General features: G+C 38.0%; 2 protein-coding genes, 3 long non-coding RNA genes and 1 pseudogene across 5 annotated transcripts in view; 3 read left to right on the top strand and 3 right to left on the bottom strand.

Annotated features, from left to right (window-relative positions):
* The window catches only part of LOC126595555 (uncharacterized), a 75154-nt gene extending 68112 nt beyond the window's left edge, over window positions 1-7042 (bottom strand). The window contains exon 1 of the mRNA XM_050261837.1: window positions 6998-7042. The gene's annotated coding sequence lies outside the window, so the exon portion shown is untranslated. The remainder of the gene's footprint in view (window positions 1-6997) is intronic.
* LOC126595560 (uncharacterized) overlaps window positions 1-9842 on the top strand; it is a 47298-nt gene extending 37456 nt beyond the window's left edge. Inside the window, exon 4 of the long non-coding RNA XR_007613603.1 lies at window positions 9496-9842. This is a non-coding gene — a long non-coding RNA (uncharacterized LOC126595560). The remainder of the gene's footprint in view (window positions 1-9495) is intronic.
* The window catches only part of LOC126595556 (probable magnesium transporter NIPA9), an 87791-nt pseudogene that overhangs the window by 63982 nt on the left and 5670 nt on the right, over window positions 1-18139 (bottom strand).
* On the top strand, window positions 5905-6905 carry LOC126595559 (uncharacterized). Its single transcript, XR_007613602.1, has 2 exons — window positions 5905-6349; window positions 6774-6905. It is a non-coding gene; the product is annotated as an uncharacterized LOC126595559 (long non-coding RNA).
* LOC126595558 (uncharacterized) lies at window positions 15327-16523 on the top strand. Its single transcript, XR_007613601.1, has 2 exons — window positions 15327-15967; window positions 16392-16523. It is a non-coding gene; the product is annotated as an uncharacterized LOC126595558 (long non-coding RNA).
* LOC126595545 (uncharacterized) lies at window positions 16217-17889 on the bottom strand. Its single transcript, XM_050261825.1, has 5 exons — window positions 17642-17889; window positions 17472-17545; window positions 17221-17342; window positions 16655-16908; window positions 16217-16521 (listed from the first exon to the last, which is right to left on the bottom strand). Exons 1-5 carry the CDS (start codon window positions 17808-17810, stop codon window positions 16481-16483), a joined length of 660 nt encoding a protein of 219 aa, XP_050117782.1. The 5' UTR covers window positions 17811-17889; the 3' UTR covers window positions 16217-16480.

Raw genomic sequence — 18139 nt, 5'->3', positions numbered from 1 at the left:
AAAGCTGTCTGAAAGACATGTGAATTCATGTTGTCTTGGTTGCTGTGATGTTTGCCACCTTAGCTTTTGTATGCAAATATTTTCTGAAAATGTCAGCCCCAGCATGTGAACTTGACTAAAAGCTTGGCCAATTTTGTACGGATGTGTGAAGGGTAGTCTTGGTATTTCTGAAAACTTTTGTCCTTATGATTAAAAGGAAACTTTTCAGGGGTTTTTGGTTAGTTTTCCAAATAAAAAAACCGACCTGAACATGAAAGGATCGGTTACAAACCAAAATATATATTTAAATTATTTAATGTAATATTTAATTTTAAAAACCAAAAAGATTGATAATATAACCACCTTGACAGCAAGTTAAAGTTTTGTCGTGCCACTTGCCAGTGTTGTTATGAATAACTGTTAACCCTAAAAACTACCAAACTTACGTGGCGCGCAGCCCGAGTAATTAATAAGCTAATTACGTCATTCAGTTGTGTGCGAGGCATACTAACTCGACGGCCGAGCTCGGTCGGTGAGTAAAATGAGTTGATGTTGCGTTGAGTGCACTGTTGATTTCCTGATCTTGCGATTGCGGTCGAGGAAGGAACACGTCTCAACCTTCGGGTTCTAGAGCCTGAAGATAAGACTTCTAGTTCTACGAAGTTCAATACTAAATTCGGCTTTCAACGTACCGAATGTAGTAACCTATAACATCTCACTTCGCCGAGAAGGCTAATGAGATGATCTCTGCCAATAATGACTCGAAAATCCTTCTCGACTGAGACTTGGATAGATAACCAGTCGGCCTCGTCGCAATGCTGTTTATCCAAATTGAAGGTGCTTCCCGGTTGGTTGATTATACGGCAACAATGCTGTTTATCTAAACTGAAGATGTGTCGACGAAAAATAAAAAGAATCTCAAGGTTGTTGAGAGGTTTCGCATATAGCGAGAGCTTGAGCAGGGCAATTGTGTGTTGAGTTGGAGGAGCTCGAATGATGCACCCCCTTCTTATTCATAGTAGCCAATCTCATCATGACCGAACTAAGACTATACTTGGATTAGGATTCTTTATCCTAATCTAACCAAGTCTCAGCCAATCCTACCTCCACTAGAACCCTAAACCAAGCTCTTTGCCCTGCCACATTCACTACTCAAATCCCGACATCCTTATTCCAATAAGACTCCTTATCATACTAAGACTTAGCCCATTCGCTATTATCTAGATCAATCCTTTTTGCAATAGAACTCGGCCGACCTGACATGGAGCAGCGTGAGAGCTTGACCTCTGGTGACAAGACTATCAATAGTCCATTTGAGAGCATGTTGGCTGCCCTTGTCATTGTCTATTGCTACAGCCACCACCTCCCCCACCTTCTTTTGTGTTTGACCTCTACCCATTTCTCACCTTCTGTGAATTAATTCAACTCTCCATCAAACTCTAACCTGCATGCGTACGTAGAAATGTCTCTGGCTCTGAACGAAACAAATCCCCGACGGAGAACCACCGTAATACGCTCTCCTTGGCACTGAAGTTGTGCTATATTCTCATCAACTCTCTCCCTCTCTCTCTCTCTCTCTCTTAAATATTCTAGAGCTAGGGAGATAAGAATGTGTGGAGGGAACGATAGTATAACCAAATTCCCTAACCATCTTGTCTTTATGCCTCCCCAAATACTCCTTTGTTGCATTGGAGCATGTAGTTGTAACTTCCACCTACTTGTTATTCCTAAATTAGCAAAATTTACTTGCCCCCAAAAAATCTAGACGAGTCTGAGTTGTTTGTCTCCAAAAGAAAAGTTAGCGAATCGTAACAATGCGCGCGCGCGCGCACACACACACACACACATATATATAGATGTACATATATATACATGGGACACTTTGGATAGCTATCAATATTATTTGATTGAAACCTTGTTAGTTTTTAGTTTTTGATTGAGGTCCCTGACATTAATGTAATAATGTAAGTTACTATATTTTTTAAATTAAAAATTAAAAATTGAAGTTTGTAATTGTTTATATTAATGAGATTTTAAATAAAAACCCATATTTTATGGGATTAAAAATAATAAAATATAAATTATGCTCTCTATTATATTGTGTGTGTGTGTATACATATATGTATGGGTACATTAACCAACATTAACAAAAAAAGTTATTGTACCAAAACATGGATACATTCTCAAAATCAACGAAAAAGAATGTACCCATATAAGTTTAAACATGGATTAAAAAATTTGAATGGATTTTATATTAAAAAAAGGGTACATTTTACATATAACAAATTGATATATTTGAGAATGGGTACATTTAAGATTAAAAAAATTGAAAAATTATATGAATGGGTACATTTAAGATTAAAAAATTGAGAATTTTTTTATATATATATAAAAAGTAATAGGTACAAACTTAATTTAATTTAATTTTTTATTATTTTGGAAATTTTTGAATTGAAAATTAATTAGAAGTTTAATAGAGGTGTGAGTATTAAATCCTAAATTAATTACTAATTTTTATATTAAAAAATTATATAATAAACATGTAAATTCATTATCACATTAATGATAGGGACTTGAATCAAAATTTGAGAACTAATAAGGTCTTAATCAATGAACAGTAAGAACTAGGGACCGGATACTAATTTTTCCTATATACATATACAAACGACTATATATATGTTAAAGAGGTGGCCATCTAGTAACTAGCCTTCACGAAAATTTAAACAAATTAAAACAAATAGAAGGCCATTCTAAATCTTGTTGAAACAAGCTAGGTTAACTAAAAATTAGAGAAAAGCAAGAGAAATCATAAATAAAACAGCAGCTAAGATATGAACTGAGCATTGTTGGATTTGAAACCTGCATTTACGGATGGTTGCAGCTTAATCTAAGAAAACATCTCAACTGCTTAGTCAGCAGCCAAAATTGTTGCCTCTTGAGGCTTGCTGCCGCAGTTGCTTCCAATGCAAGTCCCGCCTATTGTAGGGTTTAGGGTTGGCCTTCTGTTTTGCTGCTAGTACACGTTGCTTGTGCGCTTCAGCTCCATTCACTAGCTACTTTCTGTGGCAGAGTGACGTTAAAACGGAAGCTGGAAAAACCTGATGCTAATTTTGTGGTACTCTCAGACTTGGAGGGTTTCTCTTATTCGAGTCACTCTAGCAGGCTCAAAATTTTGGAAGAATGAATGTACTGTGCCATCAGTACTTGGCCTTACTACTGTTGGATTAAGATCAAACGGTGGGTGGCCATGATTTCTGTAAACCCGAGGTCTAGGAGAACATGACTGCTAATCTAGCTATAATAATAGTACGTACGAAAAAGTAACCGAACTATTAGAGATCTACTTAGTTGAAGGTAAGAATTTTTCCTCTTAAGTTACACAAAATTTCATTGGTTCTTTGTTGTTTCAGTGAGAGTTCATTAATCTGTGAGCATGTTTGGGAATTGAAATGAATTGTGAATCTTGGTTCGTTCTCTTTGCTTGAAATTTTAGTACATTTTGTGTAATTTTGGGAGTTGAAATGAATTTTGAAATTGGGTAATGCTTGTACATATTGTATTATTAGTGAACAAAAATTCATTTTCATATCCTTAAAATAAGGTTAATACAATTGCATTGAATGATTTCCTTCATATATTGGCTTCTACAGGGTTGGAAAAGTTTCCTGATAGAGATTTTGCCATAGGTGTGTGTAAGAAGACAGAGTACTTCATCCCCGAGGCAAGTCCTTTTACACAAATTCGTGTGGAATACATAGTTGTATACGGAGCTTTTTGTAAACGAAGCTAAAAGTACAACTTTCTTTGTGTACTTCTTATTTTTAAATGTGATTTAAGTCCTATGATGGGAGTGAAGGACTGAAATTGCTGAAAATATACATAGCTACATCTATTTATTTTGATTTAATATTAATTAATCTTATATCTACTCTTAAGCCTTTTAAGTGTATGCAATATGCTTGAATTGCTTAATTTGTTAATTCAAAGTTCCAAATCCATTCATTTGCAGCAAGCAACCAAAAAATTCACAGAAAGCAAAAGGAGAAAGTATTGGTTGATGATGTAATTCAAGGCCCTGTTTAACTGTTATTCCTAATTCCAAATTATGAATTTACATCAGTGAAATTAATTGCAAACCATTCATTAGTTCATGGAAAATCACATAGGCATTTCCCATGTTTGTTGATCATTGCAAATTTCAAACTACAAAAATTCAGAGTAATTAGCAAAAAGAACTTACAATGAGAAGCACAAAGACACAGACAACAATTGATATCTGATACATCTCAAAATTTGAATATCATGTGGATTCAGTTGCTTTCATTTATTTTTAAATAATTTAAAAATGAGTGTTAAATTTTGGTTACAGTTTCAAACCCGCAGCAGAGCGCGGACTTCTTTGCTAGTTTTAAGTGAAATCATCAAAGGTTGCACATTGGCACCAAAACGCCTTTCTATTTTCTGCCATCAATCCCATTCACAAAATCGAGCCTTAGCACGCAAGGTCGGTCTCTCTCTCCCTCTCTCTCTCTCTCTCTCTCTCTCTCTATCTCATGAACATTTTACCGTATTTGTAGAATTGGGACTTGTATTTTTTAATCAAATTTTGATTCAACAAGTGCCCGTAATTTGTTTTAGCAGGTTTATGAATTTTATGAATTTCTTGATCTAGTGTTTGATTATCCGAAGAAAATACTGTCACTTTTGTGCAAAGAGATATCCTTTTATTTGGGCTGTGCTTACAACAGATAATCCGGAAATGGAAGCGGGATGAGTGTTTTAATGGCCAAGCTACTTATGTAGATTGCGTGCGGATAATTCGGAGTTTAAGTAGACAAAAGTTGCCTCATGTAGCTCAGGAGCTTTTACTCGAAATGAAATCAGATGGTCTTTTGCCCAGTAACTCCACCCTATCTGCTTTGATGCTATTCCATGCCAACAATGGCCTTTTTCCTCAAGCGGAAGCAGTGTGGAACGAAATGTTATATATTTCTTTTGTGCCTAGTATTCAGGTTGTTTCGCAGTTATTTGATGTTTATGGAAATGCGGGATGTTTTGAAAAAGTGAATGAAATTTTGGGCCAGATGAGGGCTAGGTATTTGAGTTTGTTTTCGGAGGTTTACTCGCTAGCTATCTCTTGTTTTGGGAAGGGAGGCCAGCTTGAATTGATGGAAGGTGCATTGAAAGAAATGATTTCAATGGGTTTCCCGGTGGACTCTGCCACTGGAAATGCCTTTATCAGATACTATAGCATTTTTGGTTCCCTTACTGAGATGGAGACTGCTTATGACCGCCTTAAAAAGGTCTAGGTTTCTGATAGAGGAAGAGGGAATCTAGGCAATGTCATTTGCGTATCTGAAACACAACAAGTTTTACGAATTAGCTGAGTTCCTGAAGGTTGTAGGTCTGTTGGAAATTGTTGATTTGGTATACTGTCACTTTTGTGCAAAGAGATATCACTTCATAAAGGATGCTTTGCAGCAGGGAATTGTTGATTTGGTATACTGTCCAACCAAAGAACAAGTGGCAGACATTTTTACCAAGGCCTTACCAAAAGAGAGATTCAACTATCTCAGAGATAAGCTTGGAGTTGTATCAGCTCAAAGCTTAAAGGGGAGTATTAGTGTATAAGCTGTGAGCTAAGTAAAGTTAAAGTAAATAAGCCTTGTTTTGAATTGTGTATTCACTTAGTCTTAGATTATGATAAGTGTAAGGCTGAGATTGTATTGTTGGTTGTGGATATCCAGCTAAGGCTAGTAGTTATGTACCTTAGTGCGTGTATTGAGTAAAAATATATGAAACATCACCTCTCAGACTTTGAGAGAAGAACATAGCACTCCTTCACATTGTATCTTTCTCTAACCTTTCAGATTTCTTACTTCCATAGAAACATAGCTAATTCAAAGAACTCTAACAATAGGAAGTTAATTTCAGTATATTTCAAAAAAAACATACCGGGGGAATCAGATCTTTCGGAATTACTGACTAGCGACCTGCATATTGTGCATGTTTGACTGATTGTTAGGAAAGGATTATTGTCGCTGATAATGCTATGTCTATCAGTTCCAGTTTGCATTCTATTGGTTCAATTAGTGCATGTATGTAACAAAGTGATAAATGCAGCTCAGATATGCATTGTCCTGCATTCTGGAATGGGTACGTATCTGAACTTTCTTATTATGTTCATTTTAGGTAAGCAAAATGCATTCCTAGTCTCATGGATCTTGTGTAGGATCTCCGTGTTCAGGCTGAGATGAAGTTGGATATTGCTGATGGATGACTTACCATTGTTATGAACTTATCAAAAGCTAAAATGAAAATGCTACATTCATTCAGACTGAAAGAAAACTCCGAGGAGTGTGAAACAAAGGTAAGAGCAATCCAACTACTATTCCTTCTCATTCCCTCACGCTGAAACTGATCTGCAGTCAAAACTAATTCCTCTCAAGTCTGTTTTGTTTTCTGTTTACTGCAGTTTCCCTTCTATGCTTCGTAAACCTGCTATGAAACCTTAATATCACAAATTGATTTTTTCTTTATAGTTTCATTGGCTTGAAAAGTACCTTCTTAAATTAACAGATGAAACTGTTAGCTTTTCTACTTTCACAAGAAGCCTAAATTGTTGGGAAGTTGATGCTACGTACATATAAATAATTTCCTCGGTATAATTTCTGGCAAAAACATCCTGTTGTTGTGGAGCCTTAAGACTATTTAAACATCAACTCTACATTTATATATGTGAGCATAATATCCTGCTGGGGAGTCTTGTACTAATTAGGTATCAATTATTGAAGGAATGATATTGGGACACCAGAACTGGCTCGGATAATCATTTGTGGTATATTAGTTTCTGCTGTCAAGTTTGTAGTTGGAGGCATGCTCCTTATTGCTGGCTTTGTGGTGGATACTGCGTCCTCTCCCATGCTGTATTGGTCACAGAAACTTGTTTGAGTAATGACAAGAAACCAGACGTGAGGTGGGAAATAACAGATGCTAGAACATAATCTGAACTTTCGACCTAAAAAAAAAAAGAAAGAAAAAACCGAATCTGGCCAACCTCTGCATTGCTGGTTGTGGTTGAATTGCGTATCATTTCTCTTATTCGAGTCACTCTAGCAGGCTCAAAATTTTGGAAGAAAGAATGTAGTGTGCCATCAGTACGTGGACTTACTACCGTTGGATTAAGATCAAACGGTGGGTGGCCATGATTTCTGTAAACCCGAGGTCTAGGAGAACATGACTGCTAATCTAGCTATAATAATAGTACGTACGAAAAAGTAACCGAACTATTAGAGATCTACTTAGTTGAAGGTAAGAATTTTTCCTCTTAAGTTACACAAAATTTCATTGGTTCTTTGTTGTTTCAGTGAGAGTTCATTAATATGTGAGCATGTTTGGGAATTGAAATGAATTGTGAATCTTGGTTCGTTCTCTTTGCTTGAAATTTTAGTACATTTTGTGTAATTTTGGGAGTTGAAATGAATTTTGAAATTGGGTAATGGTTGTACATATTGTATTATTAGTGAAAAAAAATTCATTTTCATATCCTTAAAATAAGGTTAATACAATTGCATTGAATGATTTCCTTCATATATTGGCTTCTACAGGGTTGGAAAAGTTTCCTGATAGAGATTTTGGCATAGGTGTGTGTAAGAAGACAGAGTACTTCATCCCCGAGGCAAGTCCTTTTACACAAATTCGTGTGGAATACATAGTTGTATACAAAGCTTTTTGTAAACGAAGTTAAAAGTACAACTTTCTTTGTGTACTTCTTATTTTTAAATGTGATTTAAGTCCTATGATGGGAGTGAAGGACTGAAATTGCTGAAAATATACATAGCTACATCTATTTATTTTGATTTAATATTAATTAATCTTATATCTACTCTTAAGCCTTTTAAGTGTATGCAATATGCTTGAATTGCTTAATTTGTTAATTCAAAGTTCCAAATCCATTCATTTGCAGCAAGCAACCAAAAAATTCACAGAAAGCAAAAGGAGAAAATATTGGTTGATGATGTAATTCAAGGCCCTGTTTAACTGTTATTCCTAATTCCAAATTATGAATATGCATCAGTGAAATTAATTGCAAACCATTCATTAGTTCATGGAAAATCACATAGGCATTTCCCATGTTTGTTGATCATTGCAAATTTCAAACTACAAAAATTCAGAGTAATTAGCAAAAAGAACTTACAATGAGAAGCACAAAGACACAGACAACAATTGATATCTGATACATTGACAAGCACAAAGACACATACAACAATTGATATCTAATACATCTCAAAATTTGAATATCATGTGGATTCAGTTGCTTTCATTTATTTTTAAATAATTTAAAAATGAGTGTTAAATTTTGGTTACAGTTTCAAACCCGCAGCAGAGCGCGGACTTATTTGCTAGTTTTAACTGAAATCATTAAAGGTTGCACATTGGCACCAAAACGCCTTTCTATTTTCTGCCATCAATCCCATTCACAAAATCGAGCCTTAGCACGCAAGGTCGGTCTCTCTCTCCCTCTCTCTCTCTCTCTCTCTCTCTCTCTCTCTCTCTCTCTCTCTATCTCATGAACATTTTACCGTATTTGTAGAATTGGGACTTGTATTTTTTAATCAAATTTTGATTCAACAAGTGCCCGTAATTTGTTTTAGCAGGTTTATGAATTTTATGAATTTCTTGATCTAGTGTTTGATTATCCGAAGAAAATACTGTCACTTTTGTGCAAAGAGATATCCTTTTATTTGGGCTGTGCTTACAACAGATAATCCGGAAATGGAAGCGGGATGAGTGTTTTAATGGCCAAGCTACTTATGTAGATTGCGTGCGGATAATTCGGAGTTTAAGTAGACAAAAGTTGCCTCATGTAGCTCAGGAGCTTTTACTCGAAATGAAATCGGATGGTCTTTTCCCCAGTAACTCCACCCTATCTGCTTTGATGCTATTCCATGCCAACAATGGCCTTTTTCCTCAAGCGGAAGCAGTGTGGAACGAAATGTTATATATTTCTTTTGTGCCTAGTATTCAGGTTGTTTCGCAGTTATTTGATGTTTATGGAAATGCGGGATGTTTTGAAAAAGTGAATGAAATTTTGGGCCAGATGAGGGCTAGGTATTTGAGTTTGTTTTCGGAGGTTTACTCGCTAGCTATCTCTTGTTTTGGGAAGGGAGGCCAGCTTGAATTGATGGAAGGTGCATTGAAAGAAATGATTTCAATGGGTTTCCCGGTGGACTCTGCCACTGGAAATGCCTTTATCAGATACTATAGCATTTTTGGTTCCCTTACTGAGATGGAGACTGCTTATGACCGCCTTAAAAAGGTCTAGGTTTCTGATAGAGGAAGAGGGAATCTAGGCAATGTCATTTGCGTATCTGAAACGCAACAAGTTTTAGGAATTAGCTGAGTTCCTGAAGGTTGTAGGTCTGTTGGAAATTCAAATCAAAACAGGTTGTAAATGGCAGCTGCTAGCTGTTAGTTTCTTTACAGGTTGTATTCACACTTGCTGCAACTGCAAAGACTAAAGTTTTCTCCATGTGGCAGCTGAAAGTGTGTTGAAAGACAGCAGCTGTGTGCTGCCATGTGGTGTGCTAGCCGAAACTATGTTGATTGCAAGCTGGAAAGATAGCTGCATATGTGTGCTAGACTGTCCAAAGTTCATATGAGCTATTTGTGTGTGTTGTTGTGTTTAGTTTATTAAAAGCACTTGAGTGGTCTTCATTTTCTGCTTGTATAAATAAGCAGCCCGTAAGGTTTTAGAAACATGAATCTGATTTGTTATTCCATTTTCAGAAGTGTGTTTGTAAACTCTTTTAAATACATCAAAGTGCATTGTTTGCCAAAGCTTGTAGCTTCCCTCCTTTCTCTATTTCTTTGTCCAATTTTATTGAAAGTGCAAAGTGAGAGGTGTGATAGAGTTTGTAAACTTATCACCCACATATTTTGGTATTGAGTTAGTAAACTTTTCAATACCAACAATTGGTATCAGAGCCAGAATACCATTCTGGCAGGTGCAGCAGTTATGGCATCCAACTTAGTGCAACTCCAAGTTCCCACATTGAAGAACGAAAATTATGAAAGATGGTGCACCCAATTCAAAGCATTGTTTGGATCACAAGAGCTATGGGAAGTTGTCAGTAGTGGGTATGTTGTACCTACTACCGAGCAAGAAGCCACATATACTGCAGATCAAAGGAACACTCTTAGGGATTTACGAAAGAATGACCAGAAGGCGTTGTATCTTCTCTATCAAGGATTAGAAGATTCAACGTTCGAGAAGGTTGCAGAAGCAACAACGAGCAAGCAAGTATGGGACACACTCAGTACAATCTACAAAGGAGTAGATCGAGTCAAGAAAGTGAGATTACAGTCACTTCGAGCAGATTTTTAAACTGCTCACATGAATGAAGGGGAGAGCATCTCCGACTATCACTCAAGGCTCATTGTGATAGTAAATCAGATGAGGAGAAATGGGGAGAGACTCGATGAAGTACGAGTTGTGGAGAAGATACTCCGGTCACTCACATCTAAGTTTGAGCATGTGGTGACTGCCATGGAGGAATCCAAGGATTTGGAGGCGATGAGCGCAGAGGAGCTACTAGGATCCCTCCTAGTTCACGAGCAACGCATTTAGAAGAATGCAAGCCCCACAACGCTAGAGCAAGCTTTGGAGTCAAAGTTGAATATTGACAAACCAAATAAAGGTTGTGGGCACTCACGTCGTGGGAGTTCATCCAACCGTAACCGAGGACGAGCCCGAGGAAGAGGTCGAGGCTATGAACAAAACCGAGGTCAATCTCAAGAGTGGAGATCTACCCGAGGAAAGGCGCATATCCAATGTCACACTTGCAAAAAATATGGACATTATGCAAATGAATGTTCATACAAAAATGGTGAGCATGTCAACATGGCAGAATCAAATGGAAATGCTGGTGAGGAACTTACAGTCTTACTTGCACACCATGATATCAGTAGCCAACAAGATGTTTGGTATTTAGACTCTGGTGCAAGCAACCACATGTGTGGAAAGAAAGAGTTTTTTGCCGAACTCAAAGATGGGCCTTATGGATCTGTGAGTCTTGGTGACTCCTCAAAGTTGCCAGTTGAAGGCAAAGGAAAGATCAAAATCATCCAGAAGGATGGTAAAGAAGAATACATCTCTGATACCTACTACATACCAGGTATGAAGAGCAACATTCTGAGCATTGGTCAACTGCTCCAGAAAGGGTATGTTATACATATAGAGGATATGTTTCTCACTCTCAGGAATGCAAGGAGAAGGCTTATTGCACGTGTTCAAATGTCAAAAAACCGAATGTTCCCGTTGAAGTTGAACACAAAGATTGGGAGTTGCAACATTGGTGTAATGGAAGATGAGTCATGGAAATGGCATCTTCGATATGGCCATCTTCATTTCAATGGCCTAAAGTTGCTGTCAAGTGGAGGAATGGTTCGTGGTCTACCTCAGATTGAAGCCACACGCCAAGTATGTGAAGGTTGTGTGCTTGGCAAGCAAGCACGACTATCATTCCCTGTTGGTGATACATGGAGAGCAAAGGCACCACTGCAGATGGTACACAAGGATGTATGTGGTCCATTGGATCCTATGTCTTATGGAGGTAATAGGTATTTTATTACTTTCATTGATGATTTCAGTAGGAAAACTTGGGTTTATTTTCTCAAGGAGAAGTCGGCTGCCCTAAAAATCTTTAAGGAGTTCAAGGCACTCACAGAGGCTGAAAGCAACCACAAGCTTGTGGTTGTGAGATCAGATAGAGGTGGAGAGTACACCTCCAATGCTTACCAAGCATACTGCAAGGAGCAAGGAATTAGGCATCAACTGACTGCTGCCTATACACCACAGAAAAATGGGATAGCCGAAAGAAAGAATCGAACCATCCTTGACATGACAAGATCCATGCTTAAGGAAAAGAATTGTGGGCAGAAGCTATAGCTTGTTCGATTTATTTGTTGAATCAATGTCCAACAAAGAGTGTTAAGAAGATGACACCACAAGAGGCTTGGAGTGGATATAAGCCGAATGTTGCACACTTAAGAGTTTTTGGGTGTGTTGCATATGCTCAGGTTCCAGAAGCCAAGAGGAGAAAGCTCGATGATCGAGGTGAAAAGTGTGTGTTTGTGGGCTATAGTGAAGAGTCCAAGGCATACAAGCTGTACAACCCACTAACTGGCAAAATAGTGGTTAGTAGAGATGTCATCTTCAGTGAGGAAGAGGCATGGAAGAGGAACAACAAAGAAGTCAATAAAGGGAAGATCGTCTCCATTGATTTTGAAGAACCAGAAGTTGTACCACCTGTTGAGCAACAACCTACTCAAACAACCAAAACAACTCCATTGCACAGAACTGCAAGGAGTGGTCCTACATCTAGTGAAGAAAGCAGCTCCTCAACTCCAGTGAGGCTAAAAAGTCTTACCGAGATATATGGACAAGAAGAAGAAGAAGAAACCAACCTTTTCTACTTGTATGCAGACCACGATCCTCTCTCATTCAATGAAGCTGTGGAAGAAGATCGTTGGAAAATAGCCACGGAGGAAGAAATCCATGCTATCGAGAAGAATGACACTTGGGAGTTGACAAAGCTCCCACCAAATCAGAAGGCTATTGGTGTCAAGTGGGTTTACAAGATCAAACGCACTGCAGATGGGAGTGTGGATCGATACAAATCAAGGCTTGTAGCAAAAGGCTACAAACAGAAGTACGGAGTGGACTATGATGAAGTCTATGCTCCAGTTGCAAGACTTGACACGGTAAGATTGCTAATCTCTCTTGCCGCTCATCATAAATGGAAAATTTATCAACTAGATGTCAAGTCAGCCTTCCTTAATGGAGTTCTTGAGGAAGAAGTGTACGTGGAACAACCAGAAGGCTTTCAAGTACAAGGAAAATAAGATAAGGTGTGTCGTTTGAAGAAGGCTTTGTATGGCCTCAAGCAAGCACCACGAGCTTGGAACTCAATGATTGACAACTACCTTCACCAAAATGGATTTCAGAAATGTCCATACGAGCATTCAGTTTACATGAAGAATGGTGCAAAAGGGGAGTTCTTAATTATTTATCTCTATGTAGATGACTTGTTGTTTATAGGAAACAATGAAGCAATGTTCTGTGAGTTCAAGCAATCCATGTTCAGTGAATTTGAGATGACTGACAATGGATTAATGTCATACTTTCTTGGCATAGAGGTGAAGCAACAAAGTGACGGTATCTACATCTCTCAAGAAAAGTACATGAGAGATATATTGGATAAATTCAATATGGATAAGTGCAATATTGTCAACACTCCAGTTGCAACTGGATTGAAGCTGTCTAAGGAAGGAGAAGGTGAGTTTGTAAACTCAACCGTGTACAAAAGCTTGGTTGGAAGTCTAAGGTAGCTTACAATCACAAGACCTGATATAGTTTATGGAGTTGGACTCGTGAGTCGGTACATGGAAACACCAAGGGAGTCTCATTGGCTGGCTGTCAAGAAAATCTTGAGGTACATAAGAGGTACTCTAAACTATGGTCTGTTTTATAATTTTGGTGAAGATGCAAAATTATTTGGTTATTCAGATAGTGACTGGGGAAGTGACCAAGATGAAAGGAAAAGCACAACTGGCTATGTGTTTTTTCTAGGATCAACAGCTTTCTCATGGACTTCAAAGAAGCAATCAATTATTGCTTTGTCATCATGTGAAGCCGAGTATGTTGCTGTAGCCTCAACAGTGTGTGAGGCAATTTGGTTAAGAAATCTATTGAAGTCAGTGTGTCATCCACAAGTGGAATCGACTGTGATTCATGTGGATAACATGTCTGCAATCAAGCTTGCAAAGAATCCTGTTCAACATGGAAGGAGCAAGCACATTGATACCAGGTTCCATTTTCTAAGGGACCATGTAAAGCAAAAGACAATCGAACTTGTCTATTGTCACACGAAGGAACAAGTGGCAGACATCTTCATTAAGCCACTACCAGTTGAATCATTCCGGCTGCTACGTGAAATGCTAGGAATGAAGGCGTTTTGATTTGAGGAGGTGTGTTGGAAATTCAAATCAAAACAGGTTGTAAATGGCAGCTCCTAGTTGTAAATGGCAGCTCCTAGCTGTTAGTTTCTTTACAGGTTGTATTCACACTTGCTGCAACTGCAAAGACTAAAGTTTTCTCCATGTGCCAATTGAAAGTGTGTTGAAAGACAGCAGCTGTGTGCTGCCATGTGGTGTGCTAGCCGAAACTATGTTGATTGCAAGCTGGAAAGATAGCTGCATATGTGTGCTAGACTGTCCAAAGTTCATATGAGCTGTTTGTGTGTGTTGTTGTGTTTAGTTTATTAAAAGCACTTGAGTGGTTTTCATTTTCTGCTTGTATAAATAAGCAGCCCGTAAGGTTTTAGAAACATGAATCTGATTTGTTATTCCATTTTCAGAAGTGTGTTTGTAAACTCTTTTAAATACATCAAAGTGCATTGTTTGCCAAAGCTTGTAGCTTCCCTCCTTTCTCTATTTCTTTGTCCAATTTTATTGAGAGTGCAAAGTGAGAGGTGTGATAGAGTTTGTAAACTTATCACCCACATATTTTGGTATTGAGTTAGTAAACTTTTCAATACCAACAAGGTCTAGGTAGAAGAAACTTGGGAAATCTTCTGTGGAACCTTTTGTTGTTATCATATGCTGCGAATTTTAAGATGAAAAGCTTACAAAGAGAATTTTTGAGAATGGTGGAAGCTGGTTTCCGCCCCAATCTTACTACATTTAATATCCGTGCTCTGGCCTTTTCAAAGATGTCTCTACTGTGGGCTCTCCATCTTAGCCTTGAACACATGACACATGAGAAAGTTGTTCCTGATCTTGTGACTTGCGTGTTGGGGTTTAAAGAGACTTCACTACTTTGGAGATGTTTATCTCCAAAGAAGAATGTAACGCAGCGGAAATTGATAGGCAAGAGAAAAAGAACACTCAAGGTATAACACCAAAAAAACTTTTATTCTCACACAAACTAATACAAGAGGAATCACTCAAACACTCTTAGAAGCTATGGATGCTTCTTCTACTAATTCCCTTTTTTTTAGGGAGAGAGCCTTCTTGTCTCTCTTACTTCTTCTTCTTTCTCTTTTCTTACTTCAATACTTAAACATAACAACATACTCTATTTATAGGCAAGTATAACCAACCATACAAAGTGTGAATACCAAGTGTGAAATCATCCTAGCCATTATTCATGACTCTACTAAAGTAGCCCACCACCATGGACTTTGCTTATGGACACAATGAACACATGCCATTCTCATGCTAGAATTGTCTAGCATTTTCAACGGCCACTTTTCTAGAAGCAAGATTACCATTCAACATTGCGGCTGTGTTGTTGATGCATACTTGGATAGAAGACTAGGACGGAATTTGTATTTTTCCCTCAATAAAATGAATCTGGATGATTCCCCATTGGTATTAACGGATCCATTTGTGTTTGAAGTTTTGGGAAAAGGAGACTTTCATGCAAGCTCAGAGGCATTTTTGGAGTTCCAGAGGCAAAGGGAATGGACTTATAGGAAGTTAATTTCAGTATATTTGAAAAAAACATACCGGGGGAATCAGATCTTTTGGAATTACTGACTAGCGACCTGCATATTGTGCATGTTTGACTGATTGTTAGGAAAGGATTATTGTCGCTGATAATGCTATGTCTATCAGTTCCAGTTTGCATTCTATTGGTTCAATTAGTGCATGTATGTAACAAAGTGATAAATGCAGCTCAGATATGCATTGTCCTGCATTCTGGAATGGGTACGTATCTGAACTTTCTTATTATGTTCATTTTAGGTAAGCAAAATGCATTCCTAGTCTCATGGATCTTGTGTAGGATCTCCGTGTTCAGGCTGAGATGAAGTTGGATATTGCTGATGGATGACTTACCATTGTTATGAACTTATCAAAAGCTAAAATGAAAATGCTACATTCATTCAGACTGAAAGAAAACTCCGAGGAGTGTGAAACAAAGGTAAGAGCAATCCAACTACTATTCCTTCTCATTCCCTCACGCTGAAACTGATCTGCAGTCAAAACTAATTCCTCTCAAGTCTGTTTTGTTTTCTGTTTACTGCAGTTTCCCTTCTATGCTTCGTAAACCTGCTATGAAACCTTAATATCACAAATTGATTTTTTCTTTATAGTTTCATTGGCTTGAAAAGTACCTTCTTAAATTAACAGATGAAACTGTTAGCTTTTCTACTTTCACAAGAAGCCTAAATTGTTGGGAAGTTGATGCTACGTACATATAAATAATTTCCTCGGTATAATTTCTGGCAAAAACATCCTGTTGTTGTGGAGCCTTAAGACTATTTAAACATCAACTCTACATTTATATATGTGAGCATAATATCCTGCTGGGGAGTCTTGTACTAATTAGGTATCAATTATTGAAGGAATGATATTGGGACACCAGAACTGGCTCGGATAATCATTTGTGGTATATTAGTTTCTGCTGTCAAGTTTGTAGTTGGAGGCATGCTCCTTATTGCTGGCTTTGTGGTGGATACTGCGTCCTCTCCCATGCTGTATTGGTCACAGAAACTTGTTTGAGTAATGACAAGAAACCAGACGTGAGGTGGGAAATAACAGATGCTAGAACATAATCTGAACTTTCGACCTAAAAAAAAAAAGAAAGAAAAAACCGAATCTGGCCAACCTCTGCATTGCTGGTTGTGGCTGAATTGCGTATCATTTGTGTCAGAAGCTTTGTTTGCTTGGTGCCGTTTTTGATTAGGCAAGTAAGCTTTCTGGGACAGTGAAGTGGTAACAGCTCGCATATATGATATCTTTCCCTCGCCAACGACATACATAGTGCAGAAACTCGGTGCCTCTTTTGAGACTGTTTGGAACGTCCGTTGTTTTGAATCTGTGACGAGATTGATATAATTATGATGCATGCGTAATTGATGGCTTCCGAGAAGAAAAAACTGAGGTAAGACTACAACGTCCGGAACCAGATCTTGAATAAATGATTTCTCAAACCATCAAATTTTCGGCGTATGTAAGCTGGTATTAGTTGAGACAGATGTATGAAAGTTTTCTTAGTTCATTGGATTTTAAAGATGTAATACTTAACTACCTACAGTTATAGTTCCATTCAAATAAATGAATGATTTATACATTTTACGATTGATGCTTGTTCTCTTTGATACTATTTTTCTGATGAATTTTACAGTGTTGGTGCATATGAACTGAGATATAACTTGGAGAAGAAATCAGTACCTGAGAAGGCCGCTTCTCGACGGCGCACCAAGTACCAAAATGTCGATTGAATTATTGACAACATAGTTTACCAGTGCTTTTGCTATGTTTTTATCCTCGATCATGACTTCATTGCATTTTAGCTGTTGCAAAAATCAAATCAGCAGTACAACTACAAATCACGTTGCGAAACGAGGGATTCCGCTCAACTGTTCATGGAGCGGGATAGGCAATGCACTATCACTTTTATGAAGGGAAGAAGCATTACTCACAAGTTTTTTCGTGCAAAAGCAGCGGAATGGTTGAAACAACTCTTTGGCTTGAGCCTTTTCAACCTCCTTTGTGGCTGGTGACGTACATTAGTAAATTACGATCATCATCAGCATCTTATGCATTCATGCATTTACACACACACACACACATACAGAGAGAGAGAATGTACTTTGCGTGGGAATTGCGGTTATTTGTCTAACTTGGAGCAGCGTGAGAGCTTGACCTCTGGTGACAAGACTATCAATAGTCCATTTGAGAGCATGTTTGCTGCCCTTCTCATTGTCTATTGCTACAGCCACCACCTCCCCCGCCTTCTTTTGTGTTTGACCTCTTCCCATTTCTCACCTTCTGTGAATTAATTCAACTCTCCATCAAACTCTAACCTGCATGCGTACGTAGAAATGTCTCCAGCTCTGAACGAAACAAATCCCCGACGAAGAACCACCGTCATACGCTCTCCTTGGCAACGCCTTGGTACTGAAGCTGTACTATATTCTCATCAACTCTCTCTCTCTCTCTCTCTCTCTCTCTCTCTCTCTCTCTCTTATATATTCTAGAGCCAAGGAGATAAGAATGTGTGGAGGGAACGATAGTATAACCAAATTCCCTAGCCATCTTGTCTTTGTGCCTCCCCAAATACTCCTTTGTTGCATTGGAGCATGCAGTT

The sequence above is a fragment of the Malus sylvestris genome, chromosome 13 (genome assembly GCF_916048215.2).
Source record: "Malus sylvestris chromosome 13, drMalSylv7.2, whole genome shotgun sequence".
Taxonomy (NCBI): domain Eukaryota; kingdom Viridiplantae; phylum Streptophyta; class Magnoliopsida; order Rosales; family Rosaceae; genus Malus; species Malus sylvestris.
The sequence above is the reverse complement of the archived record's forward strand: the minus strand, read 5'-3'. Positions and strand labels throughout refer to the sequence as shown.